The sequence below is a fragment of the Piliocolobus tephrosceles genome, chromosome 13 (assembly GCF_002776525.5).
Source record: "Piliocolobus tephrosceles isolate RC106 chromosome 13, ASM277652v3, whole genome shotgun sequence".
Taxonomy (NCBI): Eukaryota; Metazoa; Chordata; class Mammalia; order Primates; family Cercopithecidae; genus Piliocolobus; species Piliocolobus tephrosceles.
Window position 1 is genome coordinate 115,393,411 of NC_045446.1, and position 27,198 is coordinate 115,420,608.

Sequence of the window (27,198 nt, forward strand, 5' to 3'; positions counted from 1 at the left end):
CGAACATAATTGGCCATTTTTCATACATCTGCTTGATAATACCTTTACCAGTTATCACAGTGGCTTGATTTAAAGTCCACTTCATGTTCAGTTAGAGAGACATGTCACACTGGCTACGAGGTCACCATTGTCCGATAACAGAGATTGTCATTCAGCAAATTAGTATTGATTGTCCTATTCTTGACTCAGTAATTTCTTCAGCTGAGAGTAAATGGATAATTGGGGGCTATTAATACACTTATCTATGGGTGGTTTTTATCCCGAGTCTTCTGCAAACCCATCTTGTGGGAGAATAACTGGTTTTTCTCCAGTTCTGCAAAGTGAGGGCCAGTAATTGACATGAGTTGACACTGTTTTTGGTGGGAACGTGGGGGCAGGCCTTCAGAAACAGAAGCAAGATGGTAGTATGGAACACCAAATAGTCTTTTAGACTAATTTAATTTAGTTCCTTGTTTGGAATGTTCATTAATTAACAAATTTCTATTAAGTAGGGGGTACCTCCAAAGCACCTTTAAGGGTATACAGCTTTTGAAAACTGTTTAATGTATGTGCTATTTTGAATGGTATAGTTTACAGATCTAATTGTGGTCCATGGTGTTTAATCTATTTTAGAAACTGGATGGCTTCTACAGGGAGCCAGGCCTCTGATATAGACGAGATTTTTGGATTCTTCAGTGATGGCGCACCCCCCACCAAAAAGCCCAGGTAAACAAGAAAGGGAATCAGAGAGCAGAGTAAATTGCCATTAGTGGGAGAGAAAGAAAAGTAGCCAGCTTTTACCTTTTATAGCAGTTGTTTTCACTAATCAGTATTGACCTTCATACTAAAAATTAAATTATTTTTATTTTGGATTTAATTTTTATTTTTTATCAAGGCAATACAGGTACATAGTTTTTAAAATCAGTATTTCAGAGTCCACCTTTCTTCAGAGATAATTACTTTCAACTTTATCTGTTTCTTCTAATGTTGACATCCATGTTTTAAAATACTATATATATTGCTGCTTTTTAGTTTTTCAGTTTTTTTGATTTCCGAGTATGGAATATAAGGACTGCTTTGCCCTCATGACTCCTCCCCCTGTGTTGCCACTCCACACACTCTCCCCATGTTCTTGTATGTTTATATCACAGCGTTTGGTTCAATCCACTTTTAATATTTACGTTTATTATGACTGTATAAATAGTATTCGTAGCTGAGCCTAATGCGTGACAATTGTATTTCCTTTCTTGCCCATTTTTTTCGCGTATGTCGTTAAAGACTGTCTTTTGTGTTTGTTTGCTTTCAGTGTATTCTCACATGCTCTGACAGACGAATAAATCTCCTAGCTATACTGAAACACACCGATAACTTGCTAGTTGGTGTCATGAATTCTTCCCTCTGGACGCTAGGCCACTCTGGACACTTGTTTTCCAGGCCTCTGTTGCATTGCTGATACTTGCTATTTCCCTTTCCCATCGTCCTGATAATTTCCTTTACATCTCTCCTGTATTGATTCTCTGTTTGCTGAATCTCATGTCTTTTTTTTTGGTGCACTCTTTTCATTTTCCTGAAGCGTATCCCTGCATAGCCTCCTAAGTAAGGACCCATAGGAGAAAACTTTTTGGACGTATTTGAAAATGTCTTTATCATACACTTACATTCATTGGATGGTTTGACTGAGTATAAAATCTTCGGTAGCTCTCATGCATTGTCTGCTGACATCTAAGTATTCCTGCCAAAATAGCCACTCTGTTCTGATTCCCAATCCTTTGTATCATATGACTTCTTTCCCTGTTTTGTTTTTTGTTTTTGTTGTTGTTGTTCATTAGAAGCTTATAAGGATCATTATTTTATTCTCAGTAACCTGAAATTTCACAGCGATATGTCTTCTCATATGAATCTGGACACGGGGCAGCTCTTTAAAGCTGGCAACTAGTACCTTCACTTTGGAGAAGTTGACTTGTATTACTTTTTTGATACTTTCCATTACAATGTTTTATCTATTCTGTATTTTTTTTAAACTCTTGTTATTCAGATATTGGACTTCTTGTATTAAGTCTCTAATTTTCTAATGTGTTTCTTGATTTTTTTCCCCCCATTTCGTGTTTTAAAATTTTGCTTTCTCGGAGGTTCTCCGTTTTATCTTGTGGATTTAAAGATTTCTGTTGCTATATTTTTAATTTGTGAAGTCTTTCTGTTTGTTCATTTTTCATAGCACTCTGTTTATGTTTCACAGATGTATTTTTTTTTTTTTTTTTTTTTTGAGATGGAGTCTCACTCTGTTGCCCAGGCTGGAGTGCAGTGGTGCAGTCTCAGCTCACTGCAACTTCTGCCTCCCAGGTTCAAGCAATTCTCCTGCCTCAGCCTCCTGAGTAGCTGGGATTACAAATGTGCACTACCACACCTGACTAATTTTTATTTTTATTTTTTTTTAATGAAGACAGGGTTTCACCATGTTGGCCAGGCTGATCTTGAACACCTGACCTTAAGTGATCCACCTGCCTCGGCCTCCCAAAGTGCTGGGATGACAGGCATGAGCCACCCCACCTGGACAATTTTTTAAAAATCTATGTGAGGATGTCATTGTTTCCTTTTAAAATTTTTTTTCTCCTTCCCATACTATCTCTTGTGTCCTTCAAATTTCTCTCTACCTGCTAGTTTGTTTGGTATAACTGTTGTGTCGGGGGCTTTCCTCAAATGTGAGGTGACCCTTGTTTGTCTGCCCATTTGTAAGAGAAAACACTAAAAAGCCAGTGGAAGAGGCCGGGCATGGTGGCTCACGCCTGTAATCCCACCACTTTGGAAGGCCAAGGCAGGCAGATCACTTGAGGTCAGGAGTTTGAGACCATGCTGGCTAACCTGGTGAAACCCCGTCTCTGCTAAAAATACAAAAATTAGCTGGGCATGGTGGTGCGTGTCTGTAATCCCAGCTACTCAGGTTGCTGAGGCAAAAGAATCACTTGAACCTAGGAGGCGGAGGTTGCAGTGAGCCGAGATCGTGAGATTCCATCTCAAAAAAGAAAAAAAAAAAAAGCCAATTGGAGAATCTGTGTGTACGTAAGGACGTAAGGAGCTTGGTCCCAGACTCTACGTAGAGTTAAGGAATTCCCACCTGTCAGAATCTGCAGGTTTTTCAGCTCATACTGGCCATTTTCCTGAAAGAGGAATCCTCCTCATTTCCTCCCTGGATGGGGGATAGGGGTGCAGATACAGGGTTGATTCCTACAGTCTGAAAAGCTGTCTCTGGGGAAAGAGTTGGGGGAAATCTTATGTTTTATACACAGACTTTTACTCAATCCCCACCTTCAGCTGCGTGCAGTGTTCTCAGATATAGTCCTCTGGTCAACCTCTGCAGGAGGGAAACCCCTAGTCTGCTTAAAGTCGCAACTCTTAAAGGCTTATAACCGATTCTCCTGTTTTAGCCCCACCAGTCCCTCTACCTTCAGATGTATGTGAACTTTCCCAAAATTCTACCAAGGGAATCAGCCTTTGCATTACAACTTGTAAAATTCTGTTGCCCTTTGACCTCTGTTGTCTGCTGTCATCTTTACCTAGCCTACTTTTTAGGTATGTATACCTGCTGCTAAAAAAAAAAAAAAAAAAAAAAAAGTAACTGTTATTTAGTGGTTTACAAAGAACTGGTAATAAAACACAATTGTTAAATGTTTTGTTTTTAACTGGAAGTCTTTTTTTTTTTTGAGACAGGGTCTTGTTCTGTCACCCAGGCTGGAGTACAGTGGCACAAACACAGCTCACTATAACCTCCACCTCCTGAGCTCAAGTGATCCCCCCGTGAACTTAGCCTCCCGCTTAACGGGGACTACAGACGTACCTAATTTTCTTTTTCTTTTCTTTTTTTTTTGGTAGAGATGGGGTCTCACTAAGTTGCCTAGGCTGATCTCGAACTCCTGGACTCAAGCTCAGCCTCCTAAAGTGCTGAGATTAAAGGCGTGAACCACTACACTTAGCTGAATTGAAAATCTTGATTAGGAAGAATTATAGTTCGAATCTATATGTTATATATTTAAAAAAATGTAGTACAACAGTATAAAATGAAAAGTAAAAAGTCCTTTTTCTTCCCATCCTCAATTTAACCACTATTTATAGATCTTGTGAATCCTAGAAATTTTCTGTGTGCATGTATATTTGTGTATGTGGATTTGTGTATGCTTCACTATCTTGATTGCTCTGAACTGAAACTCATTTTTCATCATTTGCTTCTAACATCTATTATTAATGTCTTTTCTAGTAGACTAACCTTTCAAGATCAGGGAGTCCATTTTGTTCCTGGATACATCACTGGTGACTCCTGTACTGTCTGGTACATACAGGTTTTTCTTTCCTGCCTCAGCCTCCCGAGTAGCTGGGACTACAGGTGTGCGCCACCAGACCCACACCTGTATTTTTGTGTTTTTAGTAGACACGGAGTTTCACCATGTTGGCCAGGCTGGTCTTGAACTCCTGACCTCAAGTAACCCACCCACCTCGGCCCCCCAAAGTGCTGGGATTACAGGCGTGAACCACTGCACCCGGCCTCGGTTTTTCATATTTGTTGAATGACTAAATGCAGAAGCTCAAGATAGGGAAAGCAATTTTAGAGGCTGTGTCCCCAAAACTAGGCTTCCCAAGGCTTGAAAGTGCTATTCCTTTCTTGGGTTATGCCAAAATACTGATCCTCTCCATTTTATTATTTAGACAAAAAGGTTGGGGAGAATCCGTTTTCGGGGGAGGGGAACATACCACAGCAAAAATTAAAGTGAAGGAACGTATTTCAAGCGGGGATAGTCTCCAGAATGAAAGAGGGGAACAAAAACAAAAACTAGCACCCATGCTATCTCACATATGGGCCTCAGAACAGAGAAGTCTATCTCTGCTTATCATGGTAAGAAAGGAATGTTTTTCACTTTTTGTCATGTCCCTTGAATAGTTAAAGTCTTTATTTAGATATGTAGGGCTCCTGTGTTTTAGAATTCTATTGGCCACTTTCTTTTTCTTTTTTTTTTTGCCTGAGGTTAATGTTTACAAAATTTGGAGTTAAATTTTTTATTGCCTTTCTTTCCCCTTGTGTTTTACATTTCTCAATAATAGGAACTTAATTTGTCCTGGGGTTCTTTTCTCTTTTTCTAGAGTACAAATCAAACGTCTTCTTTTGAAATTTAATATTGGTTTAAAATGTAATTTAGTTGGCAGAACTCAGCTGAGCTGTAATCTATTTGGATCTTTTCCTAATGTTAGTGGAATTCCTTAGGTTGAGAGGACTAAGAAGGAGAAAACTGATTTTAAGATTGGTTTTGGGATTCCTGAAATAGGTTTATGACTGGTTTTTCAGCAAGCACTGACATAATATTCGGGTTGTTTTCTTTAAACTGCTTTGGAAAAGTGTCAAAAACCGCTATTGATCTTCTTTGCAACTATAAAAGTTAGCTAAAAACTGTAACCTTAGTCAGACAGTCTTCCTGTGTACCTCATATCTATGGCATATTCCAGTCCTCTCATTTGTTTTGCTTTTATAGGAAGCTGCTTCCAAGCTTAAAAACTAAGAAGCCTCGAGAACTTGTGCTAGTGATTGGAACAGGCATTAGTGCTGCAGTTGCGCCTCAGGTTCCAGCCCTCAAATCCTGGAAGGGGTTAATTCAGGCCTTACTGGATGCTGCCATTGATTTTGATCTTTTAGAAGATGAAGAGAGCAAAAAGTTTCAGAAATGTCTCCATGAAGACAAGAACCTTGTCCATGTTGCCCATGACCTTATCCAGAAGCTCTCTCCGGTGAGTACCTTCATATGTGCCACAGTATTTGGAATTTCCTAAACTTTGACTATCATAAGTAGCGTGATTTGGCTGTCACAACTAGCAGGCCAAGTGTAGCAGGGATATTCATGTACAGCTTGTAAGTTTCCATAACATTGGGCTCTTCTGCACAGTGTCTATTTATGGACCCTGTTCAGGGTAATTATCTTAACCCCATTTCACTGTGTGTCTCTGAGAGAGAAATGATGTTGAGGACTTTATATGTGCAAATGACCGCTGTGTTTTGAATTTATTTTTTTCTGCATCACTACTATAAAAGCTGTGTTCTGTGGCATCCATGCCTTGTATGGAATCCCACAAAGATTGGAGATAATTTTGTCATTTTATAGATGAAACAAAACCAGTTTTTAATGTTCTTTTTAGAGGTAATAACTCAAAATATTTATAAGGAATTGCACCTTATTTTACCAAACTGAGTTGGATGAAAGGACTCTCTGTCTTGCTTTGTCTGATTTTTTTTTTTTTTTTTTTACAGAGTCTACCTCTGTCACCCAGGCTGAAGTTCAGTGGTTCGATCTCGGCTCACTGCAGCATCGGCCTTCTGGGTTCAAGCGATTCTCCTGTCTCAGCCTCCTGAGTAGCTGGGATTACAGGCATGTGCCACCATGCCCAGCTAATTTTTGTATTTTCAGTATAGACAGGGTTTTGCCATGTTGGTCAGGCTGGTCTCGAACCCCTGACCTCAAGTGATCTGCCTGCCTCAGCCTCACAAAGTGCTGGGATTATAGGCATGAGCCACTGCGCCCAGCCTATTTTAAAAATTTCTTAAAAATCAGGCTTCTAGAGCCAGGCATGGTGTGGTGGCAGGCGCCTGTAATCCCAGCCGCTCAGGAGGCTGAGGCAGGAGAATGGCTTGAACCCAGGAGGTGGAGGTTGCACTGATTTGAGATCGCACCACTGCTCTCCAGCCTGGGCGATAGAGGAAGACTCCATCTCAAAAAAAAAAAAAAGGAATTAATGGGGTTTTAAAGCGTTCATGGAATCTCCACCTCATACCGTTTACAAAAATTAAAAATGGATCAAAGACCTAAATATGATATCTAAAACTGTAAAACTCTTAGAAGAAAATACAGATTTAAAATTTCGTGACTGAATCTGGCAGTGGTTTTTTAGACATGACACCAAAAATGCAAAAAACCAAAGTAAAAAAAAAATATAGATAAACTGGACTTCTCCAAAGTTTAAAAACTGTTAGGCTGAAAGGACACTGTCAAGAAAGTGAGCTGGGGATGGTGGCTCATGCCTATAATCCCCAGAACTTTAGGAGGCCAAGGCAGGAGAACTGCTTGAGGCCATGAGTTCAAGACCAGCCTGGACAACATAGTGAGACCCTGTCTCTACTAAAAGGAAAAAAAAAAGTGAAAAGACAACTCCCAGAATGAGAAAATGTTAGGAAATCACATATCTGTTAGGGGTATAATATCCAGAATCTATAAAAAACTATTGTAACTTAATAAAGGCTAATAATTCAATTTTAAAATAACAATGTAGCTGAATAGACATTTCTCCAAAGAAGATACACAAATGGCCAATAAGTGTACACGAAAAGATGTTCAGCATCATTAGTCATTAGGAAAATACAAATCAAAACCACAACAAGGTACCATTTCACACCCGCTGGGATGACTAGAATCAAGAAGACATTAATGAGTGTTATTAAAGATGTGGAGAAATTGGAACCCTTGTGGGAATGTAACGTGATGCAGTTGCTTTGGAAAACAGATTGACAGTTCCTCAAAAAGTTAAACAGTGATTCTGTGACCCAGCAGTTGCACTCATAAGTATATACCCAAGCGAATGGAAAGCATATTCATGCAACAACTGTACACTCATGTTCATAGCAACATTATTCATAGCAGCCAAAATAGTGGAAACAACTCAGATGTCGAGCTCATGAATGGATAAACAAAACGTCCGTCCATGCAATGTTAATTGGCCATAAAAAGGAATGAAGTACTGGTCCATACAACAACGTCGATGAACCTTGAAAACATTAAGTAAAAGAAGCCAGACACAAAAGGACATATATTGTATGATTCCATTCGTATAAAAGGTCCAGAACAGGTAAATCCATAGAACAGAAAGTAGATTATTGCTTGACAGGGCTAGAGGAAATTCTTCCCAAACTACTCTAAAAAATAGAGGAGGAGGGAGTACTTCCAACTCATTGTATGAGGCTAGTATTATCCTGATAACAAAACCAAACAAAAGACATCAGAAGAAATGAAAATGACTAAACGCAGTGGTTCACGCCTGTAAGCCCAACACTTTGGAAGGAGGAGGCATAAGCATCACTTGAGCCCTGGAGTTCAAGACTCCACTGAGCTATAATCGTGCTACTGCACTCCAGTCTTGGTGACAGAGCAAAACCCTGTCTGCCTCTTAAAAAAAAAAAGAAAGAAAACTACATACCAACCAGGATCTCTTAGGAACATGGACACAAAAATCCTCAACAAAAAACAAAATACAACCAGACTGAATGCAGTACCCATGAGGAAGTCAGAGTCTTCTGGGGAATGAAAGGTTCGTTTAACATCTGCATATCAGGCCAGCGTGGTGGCTCACACCTGTAATCCTAGCACTTTGGGAGGCCGAGGTGGGCGGATCACTTGAGGTTAGGAGTTCAGGAGCAGCCTGACCAACATGGCAAAACCCTGTCTCTACTAAAAATATAAAAATTAGCTGGGCATGGTGGTACATGACTGTAATCCCAGCTATCCAGGAGGCTGAAGCAGGAGAATTGCCGGAACCCAGGAGGCAGGAGCTGCAGTGAGCCAAGATCACACCACTGCACTCTAGCCTGGACGACAGAGCAAGACTCCGTCTCAAAAAAACAAAACAAAACAAAAAAAAAACTGCACATCAATATAATATATCATGTCAATAGAATAAAAGACAAAACCACATGGTTTTCTCAGTAGGTGCAGAAAAAACATGTTAGCAAAATGTAGCACTCTTTCATGATTAAAAAAAAAGCAACACTCTACAAATGAAGGAATAATAGCAAACAATAGAAGGAAACTACCTCAACGTGGTAAAGACCATATGTGAAAAACTCACAGATAGCATATTTAATGGTGAAAGACTGGATTTTTTCCACTAAGATCAGCAACAAGACGAGGCTGTTTTCCCACTCCACTCCTGTCCAACGTAGTGCTGGATGTTCTAGACCGGGCAATTAAGCAAGAAAAATAAATCAAAGGAATCCATATCGGAAAGGAAGAAGTAAACTGCCTCTGTTTGCAGATGACGTGGTCTTGTCTATAGAGAATCCTAGGTTATCCTCTATTAGAACTAACGAGTTCAGCAAGGTTGGAGAATCCAGGATCAATATATTAAAAAATAATATTGTTATACACTTGCAGTGAACAATACTAAAATGAAATATAAAAAATTCTTCCACTTAACATCAAAAACAATAAAATAACTAGGAATAAATTTAACAGAAGAAGTGCAGAAGTCCAGGTGTGGTGGCTCAGGCCTGTAGTCCCAGACTTTGGGAGGCCGAGGCGGGTAGATCACCTGAAGTCAGGAGTTTGAGACCAGCCTGGCCAACATGGTGAAACCCCATCTGTACTAAAAATACAAAAATTAGCTGAGCATGGTGGCCGGTGCCTATAATCCCAGCTACTCGGGAGGCGGAGGCAGGAGAATCACTTGAACCTCGGAGGCGGAGGTTGCAGTGAGCCGAGATCTCACCGCTGCACTCCAGCCTGGGCAACAAGAGTGAAACTCCATCTCAATAAATAAATAAGTGCAGAACTTACGCTTTGAAAACTACGAAGCATTGAAAGAAATGAAAGAAGATCTAAATAAATGGAAAGACATGCCATGTTCATGAATCAGAAGACTTAATATTATTAAGATGGAATACTCTGCAAATTGGTCTACAGATTAAGTGCAATCCCTGTTAGGATCCCAGCTGCTGATTTTGTAGAAATTGACAAACTGATTTAAAATTCATATGGAGCCAGGCACCATAGCGTGCGCCTGTAGTCCCAGCTACTTGGGAGGCTGAGGCAGGAGGACTGCTGGAGGGCTTGAGCCCAGGAGTTCTGGGCTCTCAGGAGCAGGGGAGCACTGGGTTGCCTAAGGAGGGGTGAACCAACACAGATTGGAAATGGAGCAGGTCAAAACTATGCTGATCAGTAGTGGAATTGTGTCTTTGAATAGCCACTGCACTCTAGCCTGGGCAACATGGTAAGACCCTGTCTCTAAAAAAAAAAAAAATTAAAACTTCATATGGAATTATAAGGGACCTAGAGTAGCCAAGACAGTCTTGAAAAATAACGAAGTAGGGAGACTCAAATTTTTTTTATTTCAAAGCTTACTACAAAGCCATGTAATTCAAGGCAGCATGGCAAAGGATTCTTAGATCAGACACTGAAAGCACAAGCAACAGAAGAAAAGTAGATAAATTGGACATGATGAGAATTTGAAACATAAGTGCTGTAATGGTTGTCATCAAGAAAGTGAAAAGAGAGCCAGGCACAGTGGCTTGCTCCTGTAATCCCAACTACTTGGGAGGCTAAAGTAGGAGGATCATTTGATCCCAGGAGTTCGAAGCTGCAGTCAGCTATGATCATGTCATTGTACCTCAGCCTGGACAACACAGTGATACCCCCATCTCTAAAAAAGAAAAAAAATAAAAAAACCCACAGAATGGAGGAAAATATTTGTAGATCATATTTGACAAAAACCTAGTATCCAGAATATATAAAGAGCTATTACAACTTAATAATAAAATTGATATATTTAGGGGAAATTTGAACACTAATATTAAGGAAGTAATATTTTTTAGGTGAGGTAGGAGTATTGCAGTTTTGCTTTGTTTTGTATGTACTCTTCTAACTTTTGTGTGTGTTTGGAAATGTCCATATTAGAAAAAAATCAAATCTATCAGTATCAACTCAGCAGTACTATGGCAGGGTTAACAGGCCCATCTACTGAGCCAGTTTAACGTATACCAGGGAAGTGACGTTACAGATTCGCTGCAAAGAGCTTGGGTTTTATAATCAGACTCTGTCACTTACATGCACTGGAACCCTGCACAAATCCCTTGTCAACATCTGTTTTTGCACCCGTGAAACCGGGATATTACTTCCTTGTGTCGCTTTGTGAAGAATAGGTGAGATAATGTATATAAAATGTCTGGCACATAGTTGATGCACTAGAAATGTTAACAACCCTGTGGGAGAAAACAGGGTTTTTTGTGTGGGTTTTTTTTTTTTTTCTTTTTTTTAAATAGAGATGGAGTCTCCCTGTGTTGTCCAGGCTAGTGTTGAACTTCTGGGCTCAAGTGATCTTTCTGTTTCAGCTTCCCAAAAACTGAGATGACAGGCTTGAGCTACCACGCCAATTTTTTGTTTCTTGTTTTTACTAAGTTTCAGGGTAGAAGGAAATGAAGGTCACTGTTTTAGATGAATGGGAAAAGGTCCTTAGAAGTTGTGTGGGAGTTTGGCATTTCCTTTTGACTACTGAGCCTCCCTGTTTATGTTTTCATTCCTTTGTCTTTGCTTATAAAGGCCACTGGTGGGAAGTTTAGTTCTAGGGTCATCTGCTTTAAGAGAAAAAAACTTTCCAGCTATGCAACAAAGCAGGACCCCCTACCTCTACAAAAATTTTAAAATTAGCCTAGTGTGGTGGTGCACGCCTGTGGCCCCACCTACACAGGAGGCTGAGGCAAGAAGATCACTTGAGGCCAGAAGTTTGAGAACAGCTTGGGAAACATAGTGAGACCCCACCTGTACAAAAAAATTTAAAAAGTAGTAGGCATGGTGGTGTGCGCCTGTAGTCCTAGCCACTTGGGAGACTGAGGCAGGTCGAGGCTGCAGTGAGCCATGTTCTTGCCACTGTACTCCAGCTCGGTGACAGAGCGAGACCTTGTCTCAAAAGAGACAAACTTCTGTTTTGCGTCTGAGGAAATCAGTGCAGTTACAAAAGCATATTTCCTTCCTATGTTGATATGTAAGATTTAATAACTTAAATAGGACTAAAAGATTTAACTAAAGTGAGTGACTTGGATTTTTTTTCCCCCAGGTTTTAACCTTTTGTATTCTTTTTCTCAGAAGCAAGAAAAGATGTTCCATACCCATGATTACGTGATTGTATACCCAGGCCTTTTTATCTGTGTGTGTAATAATAAAACTGGTGTTAAAATATAGTATGTATTTGCCGGGCACGGTGGCTCACGCCTGTAATCCTAACACTTTGGGAGGCCGAGGTGGGTGGATCACGAGGTCAGAAGTTCAAGACCAGCCTAGCCAACATGGTGAAACCTGTCTCTACTAAAAACACAAAAAGTTAGCCAGGCGTGGTGGCAGGCACCTGTAGTCCCAGCTACTCGGGAAGCTGAGGCAGGGGAATTGCTTGAACCCAGGAGGCGGAGGTTGCAGTGAGCCAAGACCACGCCACTGCACTCCAGCCTGGGCGACAGAGCGAGACTCCATCTCAAAAATATATACACACACACACACACACACACACACACACACATATGTGTATTTCTATATATAATGTATTGATAATGTGTGTCTGTGAGTCAGAGTACAAAAGTTATAAAACACAGGGTTCTTATTAAGAAAACCAAGGAAGTGACTGTATTCTTTGATTTTAAATTTAATATTGTTTTTTTGAATAGGTATTGTTTATACACATTGCAGAAGTCAAAACACTATTAAAAAGGTGTCATATATTGAGACATCTTACTCCCATGCAGGTCTTTATCTTTCTCTTTAACCAAAACCCACCTTTTATAGGTCACTACTCTTACAAGTCTTTCTGTATACCCTTCCAGTGTTTCTTTTTGGAAATACAAGCAAGGAGGACTATATTTATTCTTATCTTACGACCTCCATCCCCTAGCTCAAAAGATGGCATTCTAGACATACTATTCTGCCGTTTTACCTCACAGTACAGCTTGAGGATCTTTCCATCTCATTCTCCTGTATATGGGTACTTGGCCATACTAGTCTCTTATATATGGATACTTGGCTTGTTTCCAGTCTTCTGCTATTACAAATAATGATGCAGTCGGCGAGGCATGGTGGCTCACGCCTGTAATGCCAGCACTTTGGGAGGCCGAGGCAGGTGGATCACGAGATCAGGAGATCAAGACCATCCTGGCTAACACGGTGAAACCCCATCTCTACTAAAAATACAAAAAATTAGCCAGGCGTGGTGGCACGCACCTGTAGTCCAAGCTACTTGGGAGTATGAAGCAGGAGAATCACTTGAACCGGAGAGGCAGAGGTTGCAGTGAGCCGAAATCGTGCCATTGCACTCCAGGCTGGGCAACAGAGCGAGACTCCGCCTCAAAATAATAAAAAGTAAAAAAAAAAAAAAAAAAAAAAAAGATGTAGTGATAACCTCCTACATGTCATTTCATTTGTTTGAAATTGTATTTGTAGGATACATGCGACTGCTAGATCATAGGGCAAATGGATTTGTGATTTGGGTGGACATGAAAAGAGTGCCATATTTTTAATAACAAATCTGAAGAAGTATCTGACCTTCAATAGTAGTTGACTCTTTTTTTTTTGAGACCGAGTTTTGTTCTTGTTGCTCAGGCTGGAGTGCAATAGTGCAATCTCGGCTGACCGCAACCTCTGCCTCTCAGATTCAAGCGATTCTCCTGCCTCAGCCTCCCGAGTAGCTGGGACTACAGGCACCCGCCACCACGGCCAGCTAATTTTTGTATTTTTAGTAGAGACGGGGTTTTACCATGTTGGCCAGGATGGTCTCGATTTCTTGACCTCATGATCCGCCTGCCTTGGCCTCCCAGAGTACCAGGATTACAGGCATGAGCCACCACACCCGGCCCAGACACACTTTTATAACTGACACACCTAGGGTAAAAAATCCACTGCTGCAATAATGACATTAATCAGTTCATGGAGGCACGGCCCTCGTGACCTCATCACGTCTTACTAGGCCTCGCCTCCCAGCACAGTTCCGTTGGGGTTAAGTTTCTAATACATGAACTTCAGGGGACCAGTTCAAACCCTAGCAAATGGCATTTCACAGACAGGTTAGAGATCAGATATTTATTACATCACATTACATAGTTACTTTCCCATTTTGAATTCCCTCCGTCCCAAGGGCCACTTTTTCTTTTTAGTTGTAAAGCCAGCTTCCCACCTGAAGTTGGTGTTATAGTTCCTCATTAGTACTCAGGGATATTTACATGTATTCAAAATGAATCTGAAAAGCACTTATTTAAGTAAACCATATGTTAAGAAATAGGAGGTCTGGAAAAGTGGCTCATACCCATAATCCCAACACTTTGGGAGGCTGAGGTAGGAGGACCACTTGAGACCCCAGGAATTCAAGATCCGCCTGGGCAACATAGCCAGATCTCACATCTGCAAAACAAGACATGGAGAATCTGTTTAGAATTGATTGGTGTTTGATGTTTTTAACAGTTGCAAAATGCAAACTTTTAATTAAAAAAAAAAAGTATTAAATTGTTTATGTTAACCTTTTGTATACTGGATATGCTTCAGAATAAACCTATGAACTGCTGAATTATGGCATGTAGAACTTAAGTGGTTTTTCCTAAATTCATAAACAGCTGTACAAACACCTAGGATTAGAAAAGAAGATGCTGAGGCTGGGCGCGGTGGCTCACACCTGTAATTACAGCACTTTGGAAGGCTGAGGTGGGTGGATCATGAGATCAGGAGTTCAAGACCAACCTGGCCAAGATGGTGAAACCGCGTCTCTACTAAAAATACAAAAATTAGCCTGGTGCAATGGCAGGCGCCTGTAATCCCAGCTACTTGGGAGGCTGAGGCAGGAGAATTGCTTGAACCCGGGGGTGCAGAGGTTGCAGTGAGCCGAGATCACGCCACTGCACTCCAGCCTGGGTGACAGAACGAGACTCCATCTCAAAAAAAAAAAAAAAAAAGAAAAGAAGATGCCAAACCACAACTGGGCTGTGTTTCAGTGGCGCTTCCCTAAATAAGGAAAGATGAACAGAAAGTGTTGCCTTCTTACCTGGCACCTAATGAGAGGGTAGTTGTTGCTCTGCTTTCTACCCCAGCTTCCCTTCAATACCAACAGTAAATCCCTTGGCCATGTTTATTTTCTTCACTCTATAAAAATGCCTATTTTAGGAAGGTTACGCTTGTTTGCATAAGTATAGTAGCACTTGCTATGTGCTAAGCATGGTGCTAAGCACTTGGCATGTATCATCTCATCTTATTATGTTCTTATGAGATAGATAATATTTTATGTCTGTTTTGAATCCAAATTATTCTTCAAAAATTTGTTACTGCTGTAACTAAAACAACTGACCTACCAAAGCACCTTGGACTAATTTTCTTTTTTCAAATCCCTCCTCAGCGTACCAGTAATGTTCGATCCACATTTTTCAAGGACTGTTTATATGAAGTGTTTGATGACTTGGAGTCAAAGATGGAAGATTCTGGAAAACAGTTACTTCAGTCAGTTCTCCACCTGATGGAAAATGGAGCCCTCGTATTAACTACAAATTTTGATAATCTCCTGGAACTGTATGCAGCAGATCAGGGGAAACAGCTTGAATCCCTTGATCTTACTGATGAGAAAAAGGTAAAAAGTAAAGCATTGGTCCTTTCTTCAGGCTAGTGGATTGTATCTTCATCAGAAAAGCTGTTTTCTGGTTGGCATATTGGTATTTATGTAGAGCTAGAAAGGAAAATTTTTTTCCCTGGTTGGATTTTTTGTTTTTCTTTCTTTTCTTTTTAAAGATCAAATCAATATGCAGTAAAATGCATACAACTTAAAAAGTGTTCAGTTCTATGACTTTTGACAATTTCACCCAGTTTTAAAGCAAGATTAGAGGAAGTCATTTGAACTGTAAGATCTCTTTAGCACTCGATAATATTGAGTGGTATAATATTGATAATACTGGTTCTATTTTAGTATACTTTTTTTTATGGCATCTATTGGAAATGTATGAAAATACTTTATACTGATTGGAAGAACAACTTCCAGGCCAAGCGATGGCTGAATTGAGATTAATGTTTAGTGGAAACCTCAGCAGACTTTGTTTTAGCATAGTCTGTACTGTACCTACCATAATTATTGAATTATAGATGTTGATCTGTGTCAGCTAATGAGAGGAGTTCTTAAAGTCTCATTTGTCCTACTCTGTGATTTTTGTAATTTTTTTCTACACTTTGTTTTCCTCAGGAATCTGCCTTTATGTCCAATTTAGAGCCCAGCTAAGTACAGCTGAATAGAAAAGTGATTTGCCCGCTGGCATTCAGTACTACAGTATTGCCCCTGCCAGAGTGGTAGCTGTAATACCGCTCTTGTGGTTTTGCTGACCTTGATGGCAGGACTTAAAGGGAACTGAATTTAGAGAAAAGTTGCCCCATGAAGACTAGTTCTCTCTGACCCAAGTGTCTTCCGCTTACTCCCTCATATTCTGTATGGTCAGCTCCTTCTTCATTTGTAACTCTCAACCTAGGGACCCCCTCCTGAGAGACCTTCTCTGACCATCCTGTTTAAATTGGATACTTATTTTTTGATCCAGTCTCTTGTCCATTTCCTTTGTAGCACTTACTATAACTTGCAGCGTTTTGGTTTTTTGTTTTGTTTTGTTTCGTTTTGTTTTTTGAGATAGTTTCGCTCTTGTTGTCCCAGGTTCAAGCGATTCTCCTGCCTCACCCTCCCGAGTAGCTGGGATTACAGGCATGTGCCATCACTCCCAGCTAATTTTATATTTTTGGTAGAGATGGGGTTTCTCCATGTTGGTCAGGCTGGTCTCAAACTCCCGACCTCAGGTGATCTGCTGATCTCAGCCTCCCAAAGTACTGGGATTACAGGCATGTGCCTGGCTTTTTTTTTTTTTTTTTTCTCTTTTGAGATGGAATTTTGCTCGTCACCCAGGCTGGAGTGCAATGGCATGATCTCAGCTCACTGCAACCTCCTCCTCCCAGGTTCAAGCGATTCTCCTGCCTCAGCCTCCCGAATAGCTGGGATTACAGGCATCTGCCACCACGCCTGGCTAATTTTTGTATTTTCAGTAGAGACAGGGTTTCACCATGTTGGCCAGGCTGGTCTCGAACTCCTGACCTCAGGTGATCTGCCCACCTTAGCCTCCCAAAATGCTGGGATTACAGGTGTGAGCCACCATGCCCAGCAGTTTTTATCTTGGCTGTTTATCTGTTTTCTGACTGTTTACCCCATAGGAATAGTAACTTCACTTGGACAGGTATCATGTTAGTCTTTCTTACCCTCATAGCTCAGATAAAACCCTCATGTCTCAAATATGACAGAGTTAGGTGCTTGGTAAATTTTTTTTGATTAATAAATGATTAGGCTGGGCACAGCGGCTCAGGCCTATAACCCCAGCACTTTGGGAAGCTGAGGTGGGAGGGTCACCTGAGCCTAGTTCGAGACGAGCCTAGGCAACATAGCAAGACCCTATCTCTGCAAAAAATTTAAAAATTAGCTGGGCATGGTGGTGTTTGCCTGTGGTTCCAGTTGCTTGGGAGGCTGAAGCAGGAGGATCAATTGAGCTGAGGAGGTCGAGGCTACAGTGAGTTGTGATCGCACTATTGCACTCCAGCCTGGGTGATAGCGTAAAATCATGTCTCAAAAATAAATAAATAGGCTGGGCACAGTGGCTCATGCCTGTAATCCCAGCACTTTGGGCAGCCGAGGTGGGTGAATCACTTGAGGTCAGGAATTTGAGATCAGGCTGTCCAACATGGTGAAACCCTGTCTCTACTAAAGATACAATAACTAGCTGGGAATGGTGGTGCACGCCTGTAATCCCAGTTACTCAGGAGGCTGAGGCAGGAGAATCGCTTGAACCCAGGAGGCAGAGGTTGCAGTGAGCCAAGATTGCGCCACCGCACTCCAGCCTGGGCGACAGACCGAGACTCTGTCTAAAAATAAACACGATTGAAATTTTAAAACTAGCAGCTCAAGTAGCTTCTATGCTGTTTGTGATAAAATTTCCAAAGATTATGACCAAGCATGTGCATGGATATCAGAAGCATAAGGACCTTTTAAAAGCTGAGGATGTCTATCACATTTGATGTTTTCCTGCTCATTTCATCCTTGGGCCTCAAGATTTGCATGGTATTTTCAGCCCACATTAGGGGCAGTGTTGCAGTCTAATGGTTAAAGACATTGACTGGTAGTCAGAACGGGGCCTAGTAACATCCAAATTCTCAATCTCTGTGCCTCTTGACTACTTGCCTGATTCATAGCCTGTTTCTCCAAAAGGTGATAAGAATAAATGTATGCTGTCTCCAGTCCCTGGGAAAATTGAGCCATGGAATCAGGTGGCTGTTGCATTCACTGTCGTCTAAATGATTGTTCTTCTCTGGCAGCCTTTTAGGTTCCTCAGAGGTGACTGAAGTGATTTTTCTATCACTTATCTATTGCTGTACAAGTAATGGCCCTGAAACTTTGTGGCTTATAACAACAAATACCTTGTCTGCCCATGATAAAGTACATGAACAATTTGAACTGGGCTCAGTGACTCAGCTGGGCATTTGTTCTCCTGATTTTTGCAGCCTCTTGACATACCTGCAGACATCTGCTGGCCGCACCAGGGCTGAGTGATATAAGGGAACCACAATTCCATGTCTGTCAATGCAAGCAGTTGGCCAGGCCATATATGTCCTGGCAGGCTAGCCCAGGCTTCTTCAGTGTCTTCACATGACAGCTGGATTCCCAAAGTAACACAAGAGAAGTAAGACTTCTTGTGCCAACACTTATCAAGCTTCTGCCTGTGTGTGTTTGCTAGTATCCCACTGGCTAAAAGCAAGCCATGTGGTTAGCCTGGAGTCACTCCGAAGAGGGGCCACACAAGGGCCTGGATGCAGAGGCTTGATTTCTTGGGGCGATCACTGAAGCAGTTGTCCATAGCTCTCATGCATGTCACCAGTACAAAGCGTCCCTGTTGTTTCTGCAAATTATAACAAATTATAATATTTGATGGTTACTTTCAAAGAGAAATCACCAAATTTGCTGCCATCATTCTCGACAGTCATTCCTGAAGTGGAAACTTAGACCACATCAGGTTTTGCATTCATGTCCTATATCATGAAGCTAGAGAGTTTATGTCAGAAGTCTAGTCCTCCAAACAGCCTCTTGCCCGTTGTGACCTTTAAACAGGTGCCCAGCCCTGCCAAGCTGGTTGGGCTATGTGTGTGTCGTGCAGGTCCTAGAGTGGGCTCAGGAGAAGCGGAAGCTGAGCGTGTTGCATATTCATGGAGTCTACACCAACCCTAGTGGCATTGTCCTTCATCCAGCTGGATATCAGAATGTGCTCAGGAACACTGAAGTCATGGTGAGTGGGGCCGATCTTGCTGGTCTCAGGAACTCCTTCCTGGGAAATCTCTCTAAATATGCCATAGGTCTGAAAGGGAAACATCTTCTTTTCATTAAGTGAAAACGGAAGGTCAGGGGCTAGGAGCAGTGGCCCATGCCTATAATCCCAACACTTTGGGAGGCCAAGGGGAGAGGATCGCCTGAGGCCAGGAGTTCGAGACCAGCCTGGGCAACATAGTGAGACTCTGTCTTTACAAAAATAAAATTAGCTAGGCATCATGGTGCATGCTGTCCCAACTACTTGGGAGGCTGAGGCAGGAAGATCACTTGAGACTAGGAATATAAGGCTGTAGTGAACTGTATCTAGAGCTGCTGCACTCCAGCTTGGGTGACAGAGCAGGACCCTATCTCTGAAAAAAGAAAGAAACTGGAAAGTCAGACATTCTTCCTGTGCTTTTTAACTTGTCAGTGTGCATGCTGTTGTAGGAGATGTAGAACTTTTCTTAAGGTATCAAACCCTATGATCCTTGTTAGTACTTAATTGACAGCCAGCAGATGGCAATGCCATCATTGGCATCATCTTCACATACAAAGGATACATTCGTACCCTTTATCATCATTTGGTTTATTAATAGCCCTCTCTATGTCAGAAATAATTGAGGCAGCTTCTTACAAACCAACCACTACTAGAGAATACATTCTAAAGAGACTTTGTATAAATGGCAATGGGCTTATAGTGAATTAACCACACTTATTCACACTTACTCTTTGTGGAAAGCTTATTGATCTTCTGTGATGCACATTTTCAACTTGTTCAGATAAACATGTTCAAACCAGAAGTATTCACTGTCCCCCAGCTCTAAGAATCTTGTTTGCTATTTTCAGGACTGTGTCACATAGGATATAGCATCTTTAAACAATAAGGCAAAAGACCAAGAAAATGTATTGTCTGAAGCACAAGGGACTTTTTTTTTTTTACCCATTCTTTCCCAACATCTGCCGTAACTGCATCCATCTCTGACAGTGAGTGATCCCTTAGGCAGAGTCATTTCTGTGTTTTTTTGTGTGTATAAATATACACACACACACATACTGATGTTCTAAGTATCAAGCGCCTTTCCTTGAGCAAATCTGATGATGGAATTATCTTCTCCGGTGACTCACAGTTCAGTTTGTAAGACAAAAGAAGGCAAATATGGTCCAGAAATGGAAGGATTAAGATATATGAAGACCTCTTTACCTAATGACCTCTGGGTACAGAAATCTTAAAAAGTACGCCTGTAATCCCAGCACTTTGGGAGGCCAAGGCGGGCAGATCACTTGAAGTCAGGAGTTCAAGACCAGCCTGGCCAACATGATAAAACCCTGTTTCTACTAAAAACAGAAAAATTAGCCGGGCGTGGTGGTGGGTGCCTGTAATCCCAGCTACTTGGGAGTCTGAGGCAGGAGAATCGCTTGAGCCAAGACCATGCCACTGCACTCCAGCCTAGGTAGCAAAGCAAGACAGTGTCTCAGAAATGAAATAAAAAGTAAAAAAGTAAACTAGTGGCCGGATGCAGTGGCTCACACCTGTAATCCCAGCACTTTGGGAGGCCAAGGCGGGTGGATCACTCGAGGTCAGGAGTTCCAGACCAGCCTGACCAACATGGCAAAACCCCATCTCTACTAAACATACAAAAATTAACTGGCTGTGGTGGTGCACACCTGTAATATACTCAGGATGCTGAGGCACGAGAATCACTTGAACTGGAGAGGTAGGGGTTGCAGTAAGCCGAGATCGCACCACTACACTGTAGCCTAGGTGACAGACTCCGTCTCAAAAAATATATAAAATGTAAAAAATAAATAAACTACTGGGCCAGTACACTGACACCAGCTCTATGAAACCCTTATTAGAGAACCTACAGAAGAATGCCAGGTAAAGATAAAATTTTAGACCAATCATCAAGTTACAGCAATAAGCGAGAGATCCCACTCCTTGATGGGACATACCAACCCATGTAAGTCTTGGTTAATTGGTCATCATAGTCTGCTCAATGTAGCATGACCTTCTTGGTTCATACCTGCCTTGAGTGTATCTTCACAATGTCAATATGTTGTATCTTTTCCTTCAAGAGAGAGATTCAGAAACTTTACGAAAACAAGTCATTTCTCTTCCTGGGCTGTGGCTGGACTGTGGATGACACCACTTTCCAGGCCCTTTTCCTGGAGGCTGTCAAGCATAAATCTGACCTAGAACATTTCATGCTGGTTCGGAGAGGAGACGTAGATGAGTTCAAAAAGCTTCGAGAAAACATGCTGGACAAGGGGATTAAAGTCATCTCCTATGGAAATGACTATGCCGATCTTCCAGAGTATTTCAAGCGACTGACATGTGAGATCTCCACAAGGGGCAGATCAGGTAAGATGCATTTTGAAGCTGAGGGGAATCAGAGGACAACAGCTCTTCAGCCGTTGGTGTATTTGTGATGGACAGAATAGTTGCCAAGATGAGGAATGTAATGACTGACCAAATTGTAAAGGAGGCCACAGTCTTCAGGTTAGACTAAAGTGCCATTTGGATTATGGGAAAACAGACAAAAAGGAATGCTCGAGTCGTTCAATATAGACATAGGAAGATTGAAGAAAATAGATGTTCAGCCTCACTAGTTATCAATGAAATGCAGTTCAAATTTAGATTACAAAATAGAGAAGAAAGATCACTCCGTTTTGGCTAAGGCTGTGGAAAATAAATTTATTCATGGAGTATTTGTGGAAAGGTAAAGTTAGTACAACCTTTATAACCATAAATTTAGAGGATGTAATAAACATTTTCAAATCTTTGACCCAGAAATCCCATCAAAACAATTTGTCCTAGAAGAAATTTCTCATAGAAGATAATTGGATTATTGCACAATCACAGTTGTACAACGATGCATGTGTGGGAATGTAATCTCCATTGAATGTAGTGGCAAAAAATTGGAAGGAACGTAAAATTAGTAGAGAGATTCTATAGATATCCCAGTATTTGTTTAACTGATGAAATATAATGAAGCCATAAAAGGGAAAATGTTTTCATTGCCATAAAAAAAAGAGACATATGGGTAAAGGAAGAAAAAGCAGGTTGTAAACACCACGGTCACCTACATTCATATAGAATTGTACAGTTTTTTTTTTTTTTTTTTTTTGGTGCGTATAGAAATATGTCTGGAATGTTTTCTAAATTAAGTGGCTATCTTTATGTAGTATGATTTAAAGTGTTGATTTTTTTGGTTTCTGTGTTGGCATTTTCTATGATAATTATGTATTACCTTTACAAACAGAAAACTTACTTTTAGAAATGCTATTTGGAAACGGATAATGGTGGTATTCAAGTCAGAGGACAGAAGTATCATTTACTTGATATTTTACCTCCACATTCTAACAATAAAGAGCAAAATGGTGATTAAAGATTCAGCTGATTAGTGGCTGCAGGCAAATTCCCAGTAACCACACAAAACACAGACATTTTTGGTATCAGCTAAACTGAAGAATGCTTTTTCAAAACCTCACATTGCCAGGCTCCAGAGTATGGCTAGTTTTACTCATCCATCTAATTCTGAAATAACTTTGCTGTTGTACACAAAATATTTCCTGAAAACTTATGTATTTTCATTGTCAACCTGAATGCATCTTAGGAGGGCAAAAGTACAGGTAATTTGGCCTGTAATCCCAACACTTTGGGAGGCCCAGGTGGGAGGATCACTTGAGGCCAGGAGTTGAAGATGAGTGTGAGCAACATAGTGAGACCCTGTCTCTGCAAAAAATTAGCCAGGTGTGGTGGCACACACCTGTAATCCAATTGCTTGGGAGGCTGTGGCAGGAGGATCACTTGAGCCCAGGAGTTGGAGTCTGCAGTGAGCTATGATTGCATCACTGCACTAGTCTGAGCAATAAAGCAAGACCCTGTTTTTAAAATAAATAACATACAGGTAATTTAATAAACATAAAGCAGTTTTCCTAAATCAAATCATCCCCAGATTTCTTAACTGAATCAGATGGCTTCAAGTAGAATTCTTCTGTAAGGAAAAATTATACAGCTTCTTCCACGGCTATGCGTTGATGGAACCAGACTTTTAAAAGCCATCACCACGTGAACAAGTCTAATTTGTGAAAACGATTTACTATTCTTTGTTGGAAATGAGTTTTTCTGGCGTCCTGCGGTGTTCTAGACTCTTCTGCTGTTGTTTGCCCACACTTGAGACTTTGAGTAGGCTTTTCTGTTGCATATATTCTGTTTTCATTAGCAAGAGATACATATCCAAGTTCTACATATTTCTTTTGATCTGTATGCTGAGGAAAGATGCTAAAATTTAAAATAGCAAAAGCTCTCTGGATAACTGTTTCTGTTGCACTAAATCTTAGCCAAAAAAAAAAAAAAAAATGTCGTTAGACTGTTGCATTACATAACAAAGAATCATTAAGGTTCCTTAGTGCACTAAGATTGCTCTAAGGAACCTTAACCGCTATTGTGGAATGGCACAAATTCTGTTATTAGCTGTGAAGGCTTCCCACCAGAGTAGCTTTCCCCAAAGTTACCTGTCATTAAGGTGTTCTGTAGCTTTCAAAAAAATCGGATTTTCAGTATGGCCCGAGTGCTTTATGGAATGGTCAGCTGAGTTTGGCATGTGAAATGTAGTAGAGCAGTTTCAGGTGAAAACATCATTTCATTTTGAAACAAGTCAACCTTATCTTTTACCCTTGCATAATGTTTTGAGTCTCTGTAGATATAGACTAATAAGAGTTTACAGGTCTTTTGCTGTTGTTTTGTTTTTTAACATTGAGCGTTTGCTATGTGCCTGGCATCGTGTTGTATACTCACTTTTGCATAGTGGATATTAATTGTCCCCAGAGGATTCTGTAGTATGTAGTTATGCATATTTTAGAAAAATCAAGCAATGGGAAAAAGAAAAATATTTCTTATAATTCATTACCATACAAGCAATCCTTTTGGTACTTTTTTTTTTTTTTTTTTTTTTGAGATGAAGTCTTGCTCTGACGCCAGGCTGGAGTGCAGTGGTGCGATCTCGGCTCACTGCAACCTCCGCCTCCTGGGTTCAAGTGGTTCTCCTGCCTCAGCCTCCTGAGTAGCTGGAACTACAGGTGCGTGCCATCATGCCCAGCTAGTTTTTTGTATTTTTAGTAGAGCTGGGGTTTCACCATGTTGGCCAGGATGGTCTCCATCTCCTGACCTCGTGATCCACCCACCTTGGCCTCCCAAAGTGCTGGGATTACAGGCGTGAGCCACCATGCCCAATCCTTTTTATTTTTATTTTATTATTATTTTTTTGATACAGAGTCTTGCTCTTTCACCCAGGCTGCAGTGCAGTGGCACAGTCATGGCTTACCACAGCTTTGACCTCCCCAGGGCTCAAGTGATCCTCCCACCTCAGCCTCCAAAATAGCTGAGACTAAAAGGCACATACCACAATGCCCAGCTAATTTTTGTATTTTTTGTAGAGATGGGGTTTCACCATGTTACCCAGGCTGTTCTGTCTCCTAAGCTCAAGCAGTCCTCCCGCCTCAACCTCCCAAAGTGCTGGGAATACAGGTGTGAGCCACGGCGCCCGGCCTTGGTACATCTCTGATGAAGTTTTCCCTGCGCACTTTTTCATAGTTGTAAACAAAATATACAGTTTCGGTCCTTTTACAATTTAGTAGTGGATCATACATTTTCCCACATCCCTGTCTTCATAACCACTATTTTAATGGACTTTTATATTCTGGTAGGGTTGTTACAGTTTACCTAATTATTCCTGTTAGGCAATGTCTGATCTTTTTTTTTTTTTTTTTTTTTGCCAGTTTTTTGTAAGTCATGTTGTGAAAATAACATCTGTATCTCTTCAGTTTTTCCAATAATTTCCTTGACGAGTTCTCAGTGTAATCAGGTCAAAGATCAGGAACATTTCAGTAATTGATATATATTGCTAAATTGTTTTCTGTGAGGGTAATACCAATTTGTATATTTGAGTATCATGCCTGTTTATACTCTAATTGACCATATTTCTAATGACTATTTTCTTCCATGTGTTCAGTTTTTTACTTTTTCCGAACTATTATCTATGCCAGTGTTATCCAATAGAATTTTCTGCAGTCATAACAATACTGTATAATCGTCACTGTTCAGTATCATAGTTAGGAGCCACATGTGGCTGTTGCACCATTGAAATGTGGCGTGACTGAGGAAATAAATTTTTAATTTGAAACTAAGTAGCTGCATGTGGCTAGTGCTACCATATTTTATATTGTGGAGTATTCTGCTGCTTTTCACTCCTCTGTTTGAATTTGCTCACTCACATGCCATTTGCCCATCCGTGGTGAGATTGAGTTTTTAACTGAACTTAGTCCTCGACTGTTTGGGGACAGCAGACACATGTTCCCTGTATATAAGTTTTGTCTACAAGCAATCATAGTGCACTGTGGAAACTCACTGCTTCCCTGTTCGGTAACGCAAGTCTAAAGACTACTCCAGTTTATCCTCTCTGCCTCCTCTTCTCAATGATTGTTTCATTTCTAAATGCCATCCATTTCAATCATACCATATATCCTCATCTCCCTTTAGTTTTCTTTTTGCTATTAATAGTTTTAGCTTTTCAGTGTAATGTCTGATGCTGATGTCCTCTGTTTAGCAGGGATGGTGAGAGAAGGTCAGCTAAATGGCTCATCTGCAGCACACAGTGAAATAAGAGGTATACTGTTTCCTATTCTACTCTTTATCACTCTGTAGCAGAAAGTGTTTCTAGGTCCTTGATTAAGACTATAGAGAATGTTACTTTGAACCTCACATTGCCAAATTTAAAAAAACACTATAGAGAATGATTTTCCTCTCCTACCCATTAACGATTCTGTCTTTTCCTGTCAAGTCTATTACAATGTAGTGAAATCATCAGTTAATTTTTAAAGAAGTACTACTGGGTGTGGTGGCTCAGGAGGCCAAGGTGGGAGGATTGCTTGAGCCCAGGAGTTTGAGACCAGCCTGAGCAACATAACTAGATGTCGTTTCTACAAAAAAAAAAAAAAAAAAATTAAAACACTGCCAGGTGTGGTGGTGTGCGCTGCAGTCCCAGCTACTCAGGAGGCCGAGGTGGGAGGATTGCTTAAGCCCAGTGAGCTATGATTGTGCCACTGCACTTGAACCTGGGTGACAGAGAAAGACCTTGTCTCTAAAAAGTAAATAAAATTTTAAATAAATTACAAGATTCCTAGCATCTCCTGTCTTGCCTTCTGAAGGGTTAGGATTGACTTAAGTATCTGCAGCTTCCGATGCATAAACCTGTTTTGTGAAACTTCATTTTGTTCTCTTTTCTTTCTCCCCACAGGCTGTAGTACATGAGCGAGCTAGAGAAATCACCACCGTTAGACCAAGCTGTAAGGCCCTACCATGGACAGTGTTTAACAAATAAACTTACAAGAACCCAACACAACTCCCAGAAAGTAACAATAGCCAGAGGTTGAAGGGCGGGGTAGAAGAGGGGGGAATGTTCCAGCGTAATCCTTCATACCACCTGGTTCTTGATATTCTGCTGCCTGTTCAAGAATAAAAGTGACAGCAGGACCCAAATGCAGCTCCCGACCCACTCCCCAGGCTGGACATGCTTGTGTCCGCACAGCACACCAATGTGATACCTCCACTGACTGGCTGCAGCTCTGCATGAAGGACTCGGGGTCTAGATGCCATGGAATCACCGTGGCTGTTGTTGCAGTTTTGTATTCTATACTTGGTTTTTCAATTAAGCTTAATGGCTTTTTTAAAACATGACTTGAAGCTCTAGTTTTCTAGATCTTTTACAGTGTACAGTATTTTACATAACTGAGCTGTATTAAAAGCTTGTTCATTTACTTGCCAGGACCCTGGCTCTACTTTTAGAGTCATTGTAGAAAACTCTAACTTGCATCAAGGTACTAACTAATAAGCTTATATTTTAATAACCCAAATTTTAAAGGTTCTGATCTTTCACCTTGGGGTGATCTCATTCTTAGGACAACCGTTTACTTACCTGATTCCTTGGAGTAAACGTCTGCTCTGTTGTCCTGACCATATATAAGCCCTAGAACTATAGTGTGTTGCAGAATTTTAGTTTTGAATCCTGTATAAAAGAACTCCAAGACCTAGAA

At 40.8% G+C, this 27,198-nt stretch overlaps 1 protein-coding gene across 5 annotated transcripts in view; it reads left to right on the forward strand.

Moving 5' to 3' along the window:
• The window catches only part of FAM118B (family with sequence similarity 118 member B), a 51,932-nt gene extending 24,737 nt beyond the window's left edge, over window positions 1-27,195 (forward strand). For 4 of the 5 annotated variants that reach the window (XM_023208595.2, XM_023208593.2, XM_023208594.1 and 1 more), the window contains 7 exons: window positions 613-705; window positions 5,493-5,745; window positions 15,133-15,360; window positions 18,956-19,084; window positions 21,181-21,466; window positions 25,713-25,772; window positions 26,403-27,195. In XM_023208595.2, the coding sequence (XP_023064363.1) occupies window positions 620-705; window positions 5,493-5,745; window positions 15,133-15,360; window positions 18,956-19,084; window positions 21,181-21,466; window positions 25,713-25,772; window positions 26,403-26,416 (1,056 nt within the window). In that variant the 5' untranslated portion in view covers window positions 613-619 and the 3' untranslated portion in view covers window positions 26,417-27,195. The remainder of the gene's footprint in view (window positions 1-612; window positions 706-5,492; window positions 5,746-15,132; window positions 15,361-18,955; window positions 19,085-21,180; window positions 21,467-25,712; window positions 25,773-26,402) is intronic. The other variant, XM_023208597.2, reaches the window with a different exon arrangement.
• The last annotated feature ends 3 nt before the right edge of the window (window positions 27,196-27,198 follow it).